This window comes from Patiria miniata, unplaced genomic scaffold, assembly GCF_015706575.1.
Source record: "Patiria miniata isolate m_02_andy unplaced genomic scaffold, ASM1570657v1 HiC_scaffold_16, whole genome shotgun sequence".
Classification (NCBI taxonomy): domain Eukaryota; kingdom Metazoa; phylum Echinodermata; class Asteroidea; order Valvatida; family Asterinidae; genus Patiria; species Patiria miniata.
In genome coordinates, this window is record NW_024037054.1 from 11,293,082 (window position 1) to 11,303,769 (window position 10,688).

Here is a 10,688-nt window from a genome sequence, read left to right on the forward strand (position 1 = left end):
CTAATATGGCAGCATGGCAATGGGCTGTATGAATAATTACAGCATGTCATTTTCTAGGCATTGGACTCTAAGAGTGCATAGTCCACGGTCTTTGCTATAGGACAACATCTGGAGCACTTATCAAAGATTGATTGATTGGAGCATGGAGGTAGAATTAGACCTCCATGATTGGAGGGATTTCTTCCCTTTTTTTAAATATGAATGTTTGAACCCAGTTGTGATGTGGACGCAATTAGCTAGAGTAGCGATCCGTTTTAGCTAAAGATGAGAGAGCAAGCCGTGCGAAGACTAACGTCAATTTTCAGGATCATTACTTCACAACCAAGGGCGGATCCAGGGGGGGGGGGGGGGCAAAGGGGGCCATGCCCCCCCCCCCCCCCCCCCCCCCCCCCAAAAAAAAAACGAAACCATTTTTTTTTTTTTATGTGACATCGCAATAAAGGCAGACAATGAGTACACCACCATCTTTTCCTCAAAAAAACATTGGTTAAAGTGGTCAGAAATTGCCTCAGATCGCACCACAGAGCATCTAGAATCCAAAAAAATTTCGGAGCCCTTAAGCGGGCCCCGAACCCCACGCCGTAATTTTTTTGACCCACTTTTTGGGGGGACCAACATTTTTTTTTTTGGCCCCCCCCAAAAATTGTGTTCTGGATCCGCCCTTGTTCACAACATACTTTTCCAATAATTACAGGTGTGTTGGGTCGGCCCAGGAACACTGATTTAATTAATTAATTAATTTAAGAACTCTACATAGGATTTTAGTTTTCAAGATAATTCAAATCTATTAATTTATCACGATCCTGAAAGCTCTCCATGCTTCAATGTCATGTAGTACAAGTGCGTCAGTCCAGAAATAATTCTGCAACTCAATGGAGATGATCGCTGCGCGCGTGTCGAAACGTTGGTTAGTTTCTGGAGGAAGGAACTCCTCCATGGTTGCAATAGTGATTCACTAGACGACTATTGGCCTGTAAATTCAAAGGCAAGCCGCGCACCTCGAAACCTCAGCTGATAGATATTTTTTCAAGTCTCGAATTTGCCTGATATCTTGTTTCTAATAGTTTTAAGCTCTAAAACTGTGAGCTTTCATCTGCATCTTAAGGCATCAGTAACGCAATTCAATCATTCCACAAGAATCTTGCAACATACTGTTGCTGATACACTGGAATGCTTGAAGTGGACCCATGCTCGAGTCAAGAAAGCCTGTCAGTTTCAGCCGAAGATGACGGGAGCATGCAGTCCGAAACGACGGTTATTAATGCAGTGGCATTCCTGACTTTTATGTCAATCATTCTACAAGTGTTCTTCAAGATATTGCTGATTTTGCTGTGGGTATTGGTATATAAAAAAAAAATGGTAGCATACACCGAACAGACCTTTTTCCAATCAGTGGAATATTTTCCTGGGGGAAGCCTCAAGTTTCTGTTAAAAAAATATAAACCACGACATGCGCCCTCAACGAAAGGTTATCTTCATGATTTCGCTCGTACCCCAGCCCTGCAAACAGGGACTCTGGGAGAGGCTGATGGGTGCTAAAAGCACCAATTTAGGGCCCGATCGCATCCAAAATGCTCCGAAGTGGAAGCCCCAAGTGCGGGCCAGAGGTGTATTGCCATATCTCTTCAATTTCCCAAATCCATGGCTCTCTAGAAAAATTGAGTGTATAACTTTTATTCATGAGCTCGGCGGACGGAAATGGTCTATTTACTGGTGTGCACCCAGTTTGCAGGGCGGCCGGGGCACGAGCGGAGTTTATCTCCTTACTGCAGCATCTTCACAACATGCGGCAGTGTGGGGGCGCACTTCACTAGGGTCGATCCAAGCTGTAGATTTATTTTAGCTATGCACCGGTGCGGTTGATTTTGAAGTCAGTTATAGATCAATTATGTGCCCTGTTACGTCATGCTGACAGGCAGCCGGGCAACCCAAATCAAAGTATCTTTAGCTGGTTATTTGCCCACCTTTAACAGTATAATTAAGTAGGCCCCCTAAACACTTTTAAACCATTTATACAGGTTGTCCCAAAATAAGTTGCGCAAGCTGATATCCTTTAATTTCTCAAAAACTATTCTGTATTTCATCTTGATGGAGCATATTAATTATACATGTACTCTTTTGACTTCCTAAGTTTAAACGTGGCACATGTCTAACTAGCATGAGTAGTGCCAAAATATACACAGAACATAATGTATTTGTTTGGATCATTCCATTTTGTTCACAATAATACATCTCCCCCCCCCCCCGTTAAAATGCATAGAAAAAAAAATAGCATTGTCATTTACAAAACAGCCTCTCCGCTCTCTCTATTTCTTTTCAAGAAAATCAAGGTGAACATATGGCGTGGTATGCATTTATGTATGACTTTCAAGGCAGGTCTTCGTGCCACTCTATGGTTGTGGTGCCCATTGTGGGCCTTCAACCGCCTATAGTGTGAATCGAAGCCTGGCTATTGATAGGTGTGAATCAAAGCCTAAGATTACGTGTTAGAGGTAAAATGAAAAAGACCAACCACCAAACAAAACCATTAACGCAGAAATGTGATCCCCGTTGATCAATTCCACATCACGCACTATCAACAAAGTATGGCAGGCTTCTTTTCATCAACATTGTGCACCAGTTGCAGTTCAAACTTGTAAGAGTGAATTTCTATATGCCCAGTCCGTTTCTCTGCTTTTTCCGTACATGTTTACAACATTTTCAAGGATATTGCTAGTCTGGCTACAAGACGCTAATCATTGCGAAGTTCTTTACCAATCCATACTTTCGGTCAATTATTGAGCATTCAATCGGGGCACAAGCCTAAAATCTCCGGTAGAGTTAATTTGCGTCTTTCGGTGATTATTACGGATGTTGACCTATTTATCGTTAAAATCGGGGACACAATTATACCATTATGACTTTTTTGAAGACTGTTTCGTGGCATACAATCCCCAATGAACTTTAATAGCAATTACAATACCTATCAGTGAGCATATCAGCCTAACTCATATGCAGAGTAGGTATCACGGGGCATTTGGGCTGAAGAACAAAACAAAAGAAGCGATATTCTAAAAAGCGAGAGCATATGCATCAATAGCATACATTGATGCAAATATAGGAGATTATTGCAAAAATATGTGCAGTAGACACCCCTTTTTACTGTTTGGTACAGACCACAGAGTAGACATGAACTTCACTAACAATTGTTTATTGATATTCAAATCTAGAGGGTTGGAGAGTTGGAACATTTTTTTTAAGCTTATGTAGGCCGGCAGTGCCCATGGTTCAGAATGTTCTATGCCACAGACAGAGCAACGCACGATTTGAGGTTTGCATCATTGCCACAAAAAGGTAAACAACATTTCTTTCTTTGTTCTTCTTGGAAGAATTTCTGTTAGGATGATTAAGAACGACAACAGTAGGCAGGTTAACATAACATCAAAATTTTGTTGGTCTTTTTATTTCTGTGAAGGATAACCATTTGATCAAGCTCCTATCACTTAAGGCACCCAAAAATAAAAATGCATCACATTTTGGATCCCGAAAGGGAGGCGCAGAATCCGCCCCTGCCCTCCGACCCCCCTTCCCCCAACCCCTTCCCCCACCCCACCCCACCCCACCGATATCATTGCCACGCGATTGTTTTTCACGCTGATCCTTCATGGGTTTTTAGACTGAAGTTTTGAGGATATTTTTAACAAGTTTCATGTTATTTTTGAGGAAAAATTCTTTGAAAAACGTTTCACATTGGAATTTGTCTCGAGTGAAAACTCATCTCTTCGGTTGAATGAATTTCACACTAAATCGGAATTTTCCCTAGTTTTGGTCAGACGGGTTGAATTTTCAGAGTGACTGCTCACTCTTTGATAGAAACAATAGAGTTTTGTTCTCCTGCAACGATTTTTGAATTCTTCTTGTCACATCCATCCATGGAGAAAATTGCTCTCCGTTTTTATAATTCTATCAGATCAATTTTCTTTCGGTTTCCATTATTGTTAGTGGGACACTGCAATGATGAAAGCAAGTGACGAGGATGATCTGACCAGCCAGAAGGCCGGTAAGGGGGTGATTCGAGGCGAATCCTCCCCTAGACGGCAGGTGTTATTTCTGATCGTAGCTGTGGTGATCGTTGGTATCGTTGCGATCTTCGCTGTGGTGCTGTCAGCATTGTCCCTGGGCCGACCCAACACACCCGTTACCACTATGGTACAGCTACCGAACGGGAGCTCGAACGGGCCTACAATAACGTACATAGGTACATATACTGTAAAAACTCGATCAAGCGTTTCAGAAAATATACCAAAGAAAGGCCCCTCTAACAATATGTAACCTCTAAAAAAAGTGCTTTGTTCGGGTTAACGCTGAATAACTAGAATTACTGTAGTCAGCCTATAGAATGTGTACATCATACTGCCAGTGTGTTATGTACCGCAGCTTGCAATGTGATCACAATAATTTCCCGATTGTGTATGCTAAGTTGACTACTAAAACAAAAACATTACTAGTTTCAACGCGATTAAAACACTGTACATTGAAAAAATATCTTTAAACGTGATTAAAACACTGTAAAGTCCAAAAAAAAAAAAATCTCTATCTGTGCCTATGATAGTTTGAGCTGAATTCCTTTGTAGAAAACCGTGGTATAATAATAGGTACCACGGTTAAATTTGTTATCAGATTAATTATTAGAATGTGATCTTCCTTGTGGTGGGAAAATGGCTTATATCTTTTCCTAATTGATCTATCCCCCGTACAGCTTCACACGACGGTGCATGACGTTCATGACTTTACCTTTAATGATATTTCAGTCACTTTGTTTCTGACTTTCAGGAGTCCCTAGCCCTTACGGTTTCGAGGACCCCAACAAAATCTGGGTGTTCGCAATCGGGCACGACGGTACCAACTTGGAATATATGTAAGTTTCACAAAGGAAAGGCATAATTAAGTTCCTCCTGCAAAGTATACAGCATCCAAGTTCGAGGTTTTAAACAACGCTCCTCTTTGTACTTTCAAAGATTTCGTCTGAATGGTATTTCTATGGTTCAACTTTCTGTAACAGTAGCAGTCATAAAAAGTGACTTAAGTTCGGTCTTTTATTTGTGCACCAAACAGAGACAATCTGGCGGGGACCTTGAGGGGATTCCATGTTGACATTGTCGAGGCTGGTAAGTCAAAAAGTGAAGTCAAACCCTAATCCAACCTGACCTCACCCAACCAAACCAAAGCCACACCTAAACCAGTCCAACCCATTAACCCAGCCTAACCAGAACCAAACACAACCAAACCAAACCCAGCAGAACTCAACCCAACCTAACCCAACCCAAACCAACCTAACCAAAGCCATCCCAAACCCAACCAACAAACCCATGCCCAACCATAACCCAACCCAACTCATACAATAATATTGTGTTAATCGTGGACCCTAGATTGTCCCTCTTTTGTTTGTACTTTAACTTTTTAGGAAGACCTCCCAAATGTTTTGTACACGATCGTCAGTATTGTGGACATTCGGGAATTGTGGACCCTATTGTCCTCTCTTGTTCAACGTCCCCTATATGAATGCAGAAACAAACTCAACCAAGACCAGTCCGAGTAACCCAAACCAATCCAAACCAAGCCAACTACACGTCTCAACCGCAATCCAACCCAATACAACCCAAACTAATTTAACCCAACCAAACCTATAAACTCAACCAAACAAACCCAACCCAATCCAGCCCAAATGCACCCAATCCAGTACTATCTTTAATACCAAACTCAACCCAACCACCCTCACCAACCCACCCAACCCATGCATATAAACCAAACCAACTCAAATCAAATGGTAATATGCAGGAGGTACATGCTAGTAGCAATTTTTCATAAATGCCGGGTATGGGCAATATTTTGTGGAACTAAAAAACCCAACTGAGCTTAGCACGGAGCCCTTACTCAACAAAATCAGAAAACCTGTCACACGACAGAGCATTATTCGTTTAATATTTTGTTTTAAAAATTAATGGAAACTTGGATGACGAAATCAGCCCCGACCAAGTGTGAAAGGATACCCGCCGATAAAAACAACTTATCTTCTACTTTCTAGTTTGCAACGTGGCCAACAAGAACTGCCGCCTGATGTGGGACATCTATGAGAACTGCTATCGGTCGAAGGCTGGGCAGCGACCACGCCCAGGGCCGGGGCTCGTCAGTCGCTGGTACGATGGCTGCACTGGTAAGACGAGATTACAAGAAACTTCACGTGTTTCCAAACGTCGGCCTTGTCTCCGACTTTGGCTTCATCTCTGGCTTGGTCTTCTATGTTCACGATGTTATAGGCCTTAAATCTCCTGAAACCGAGGTGGCAGTCAAGGCCACGTTTGGAAAAACTCTGACCACGTCTTCGTTCCAAAACCTACTTGGGTTTTTTTGGCAAGCTTCAAACGATCATGTAGTGTATTCTTTTCTTAGTGCATTATTGCACTCGATTCATAGCTGTAGTAAAAGTCGACACCCCTTGTACATTTGTTTGATTGCTTACCTACTTGCACTTTCTGAATTCTAATGATTTTTGCTTTGCACGCTTATAGGTTGGTTTCAAACCTACGAGCGGATTTCCTCCGTGTCTTTTACCAAGCCTTTTCGCAAGCCTCTGGAGAGCCTTTTCTATGTCAAGAGGGGCAATCCAGGAAACTTCAGCAGCCTGAACTTGACTGGCAAGACCATCGGGTTTGCGGATGGAGACGCTTCCAATGAATTCTGCATCCAACGAGAGAAGATTCCGGTATCATTATCATTTTATTTGTTGTAATATGAAGCCGAGGACTTGCTAAAAGCTACAGGACTCCGCATACAAATACCACAAGAATAAAATGTGCTTAAAACTTATTTATTTTTCAGATAGCTATGGCACAAACCCGTAACGTGTTCGCGTGAGCATCGGGCGCCTTCTATAGCACTGCATTCAAGCATGGGTCCTACAATCCTGGCCTCCCTGGCCCCCGTTCAATGTTGTCTCTCATTGCGCGGTGCGTGCTCCATCAGCTGAAGAGAACAACATTGACCGGAGGAGCGGGGAGTGGGTGACCGTGGGAGGCTAAGGTTATTTCCAAGTGTCCCAACCATTTTGGCAGGGAGTAGCTCTATCATTAAAGGCATCTTTTGAGTGCAGTGGTATCCACCAACTCACACATTTGACAGTTGAGGGGGGGGGGGGCGGGGTTGATCCTTCACGGTTTCGGGCCTGAGATCTGAACTATACTAGATCCGCAGAAAGTATTCGTTTAGGAAAGTGAGGGAGGTCACCGGGTGGTTCTAGTGAGGTTCTAGAAAGGAACACTTAGGTGTTTTTATTTATCAACACCTTGGGTTCCTTTCATCTTTCGTTTCCTCCCACAATTACCCAAAGTATGCCGCTTGTGATAGGTGGTCATAGTAGTGCACTGCAACCAAAGTTTAAACATGGCTGTTAATCTTTCCTAACACGTCGCTTAAACAAATCATGAACTGAACGGTACCTTCGACTAGAATCAAGTTATAAACTGCTTGCCCAGGTTGATAAACGAGTTGGCTCTTTCCGTTCAGGGAGCAAATCTTCCAGCAGCTAACATTCGTCACTATTCCACCAGAGAGGAAATCATCGCAGCGGTCAATAATTCTGAGGTATGAATGACAGCAGTCTATAGACGCGTCCATTTTATTACTAAAGCTTTTGGAATGGTTTTAATCTTACACCTCAACTAATCTGATTTCGTTTTATCCCGATGGCCGTACATTCACTTTAATTAGTTCTGTTTTACTTTATGGACGTTTGTCTATTATGAATGACTACCAAGTACAAAGGCGTCCATAATAGAGACAAGAGCCGCCACGGTGATGCAATGAAAGACCCAGTGTTCAACCTTAACTTTTTTATTCACTAGCCAGCCGGGCTACTGAAACAGACTCCTAAACTAGCCCGGGGGCATTCTCACTAGCCCGCCTTTCTTTTTTGGCTCAAGTACAAAATGGCGTATTTTCAGGCTCAATTCTGAGGCAATTTTGTCAGTGTTTTTAATAAACAGAACTAATAATTTTACCATAAAATTATGAATAAATTGATGAGGCTTTCTTTCATCTTTGCCGTAGCCCAATAATTTTTTTGACTCGCCAGCCGGGCTACTTAAGGAATAGTTTGACTAGCCCGCCGCTGTTTCGACTTGCATTTGGCTAGCGGGCTACCGCTAATTTCGAACCCTGAAGACCTCTAAAGAGCATTAACCATATAGTTCTGGGACCATTTAGAGTTGACTTTTTTTTTCCATGTCAGGTGGATGCGCTGTTCACCAACGAGCAAATCTTCGATCTGAAGTCTGATCTGGACGTGGTGATGGATCGAGCCCCTATCACCACCTGCATGCTGGCCGGTGCTGGAATGATGCTCCGTAAAGATAGTCTGGTAACCAACTGGTGGGACCCAGCATTTGACCAGCTCAAGCAGACGTCGGCGTACCGCAAAATCTGCTCCGAAGTTCTCATGAGACACAGTAAGTTCAGTCGAGTATCAGATTTAAAATATCAAAGGGGGGGGGGCGCAAAAAGTTTAAAAAAAAAAAAAAAAAAGGAAGAAAAAAATTCAAAAGCATACACGAAAACACAAACCATGCATTTCAATCCGGGATTTAAAATTTTTAAGATCAAAATGTAGTCATTGCTTCGTCTTCGGCTTTGCCTCCGACTTCTGATTCACTGAGAAGCAAACTAAACAAAAATATTCCAAGTTTTGGCTTCACATCAACCGATTGAATGTTCCTGAAGCATAACAGGCACCAAAATGTAGCTGGATTTCCAGAAGTTAGGGGCCTAAAATCTCCTTAAGCCGAAGACAAAACCGAAGCCAGTCGTTTCGAAAACGCTCTTAGGTCAGGTAACCTCACAACCTCGTCCCCAGTGCTTACTTTCTTTCCAACATAGTTTCCAATAGAAAGCCCTGGATAGGAAACTTTCTTCCTGTACCGTAATTGGCTTTATAATCCAAATGGATTTATATCGTGTACTTGGTGTTGTTATTCACAATGTGCAGTACGTGTTTTCGCGATCATTCGTCCATGCCTTCTCGAAAATATTCATTTTCTTTCCCATTTGTTCATATAAATATGAAATGTGATACTGCAAGTTGTCTCGATAAGATCGGTAACAGTTTAATTCAAATAAAATCGTGTTTTCGTAACTCACGCCATGCTCGCGCTGCGACGAATTGAATCTGGGTTTTTTTTATCAGACACCGCATACAAAAACGAACGCAAATGTAACGCACAGGCAGGCACCAGACTATTCCTCATTTTGCTATATATTTTTTTCCATTACAGATCAATCCGTGCACTCGGTGGACTGTGTTCTCTGATTCGCCCGCCGTAAGAAGACAAGCAGACGGGGGAAAACACCGTATTTTCCGCTAGCAAAAAATAAAAAATAAAAAAAAAATAGTAAATAAAATAGTACATGTATACAGGATAGAAAATGTTTTTCAGGCACTTAAAATTCCCTTTATGAATGAAGTCATTTTGAGGGTAACATTACTAATATGCTTGTTCCAATGTTACATTCAATTTCTAAAAATGCAAAATAATATGGGTTTTTCAAATATTTAGATTGGAAAAATACTACGCAGAAATGATACTTGATAAAGTTGGTGATGGTAACAATTAAACAATAATTATACACAGAAATATACAAAACTTTCAATGTGCAAATCGTAACTTCAGGATATATTCTTCTCATTTTCAAAGCCATTTTCTTACTGTGTAACAGTTAAGTGTCCATACTGTAAGAAATTCTGTTGTCTTTTATTGAGCTCAAAATGGTCAAACTTGATTTTATAATATTACATTTACAGGGAATTGTCACCACAGCTGAAATACAAGGCTAAACAATTTATATCCCTGCAAAATCATGTTCACCTTTTTCAAATGAATTTGTCGCGCTTTGGAAATAAATTCTAATTTTATCCTCTCTTTTCGTCAATTTGACCACGTTAAGAACTACGGGATTTGAAACGACCCTGGAGAACTATTGGATTTATATTTTATCCTTATTTTGTAAAGTTTTACATTATTATACATTGTGTAGCAGTACACATACATTGTGCAGGGTGTTTACAAAAAGTAATCCAAAAACATCGGGCTCATATGTAAAAGTTAAGACATTGTACACTAATAAAAGTAGCTCCATCTTTAAGGATGGTTCATTTGCTTTCACTTAATACCTTAGTTGCATCTCTTTAGTCACGGATGAGTGAGCACCATTGATTGTAAAACGGAGGCCAAAAAACTCTTTTCCAAGTTTGCTGAATAAGTGGTGAGTTAAAGGGCCCGAGAAGTGAATATTTCTTGGGAACTTATTTCGTGCTACCTTCTAATCCTCTTAAGTGTATGAAGACTAATTGACATCCCTTTTGGTTAATTTTACTGAAAAGTGCACTTCTTTAAACATTAAAACGTTCCATGCTTTTCCAGACAAAAGAGGGCGCATTAAGAACCTAAGCTAAGAAACCTTTTTGTGTTTCACGGTCTTCGGCTTCGGCTTTGTCTCCGACTTCTGAATCACTGAGAGGCAAACTGAACAAAAATATTCAATTGTTGGCTTCATATCAACCGACTGAATGTTCGTGAAGCATAACAGGCATCAATGTAACTGGATTTCAAGAAGTTTTTAAGGGGCCTCAAAAGTGTCCTTAAGCCGAATAAAGGCGC

At 41.3% G+C, this 10,688-nt stretch overlaps 1 protein-coding gene across 1 annotated transcript; it reads left to right on the forward strand.

Moving 5' to 3' along the window:
* The first annotated feature begins 3,228 nt into the window (after window positions 1-3,228).
* LOC119722996 lies at window positions 3,229-9,402 on the forward strand. The gene is made up of 9 exons (XM_038193446.1): window positions 3,229-3,333; window positions 3,982-4,237; window positions 4,813-4,897; window positions 5,095-5,147; window positions 6,065-6,193; window positions 6,549-6,742; window positions 7,543-7,620; window positions 8,267-8,483; window positions 9,306-9,402. Exons 2-9 carry the CDS (start codon window positions 3,994-3,996, stop codon window positions 9,338-9,340), a joined length of 1,035 nt encoding a protein of 344 aa, XP_038049374.1. The 5' UTR covers window positions 3,229-3,333; window positions 3,982-3,993; the 3' UTR covers window positions 9,341-9,402.
* The last annotated feature ends 1,286 nt before the right edge of the window (window positions 9,403-10,688 follow it).

Coding starts and splice junctions, on each gene's coding strand:
- LOC119722996 (XM_038193446.1), top strand. CDS start 3,994: ATGATGAAAGCAAGTGACGAGGATGATCTGACCAGCCAGAAGGCCGGT. Junction 4,898..5,094: donor GGTACCAACTTGGAATATAT/GTAAGTTTCACA, acceptor TGCACCAAACAG/AGACAATCTGGCGGGGACCT. Junction 8,484..9,305: donor CGAAGTTCTCATGAGACACA/GTAAGTTCAGTC, acceptor TTTCCATTACAG/ATCAATCCGTGCACTCGGTG.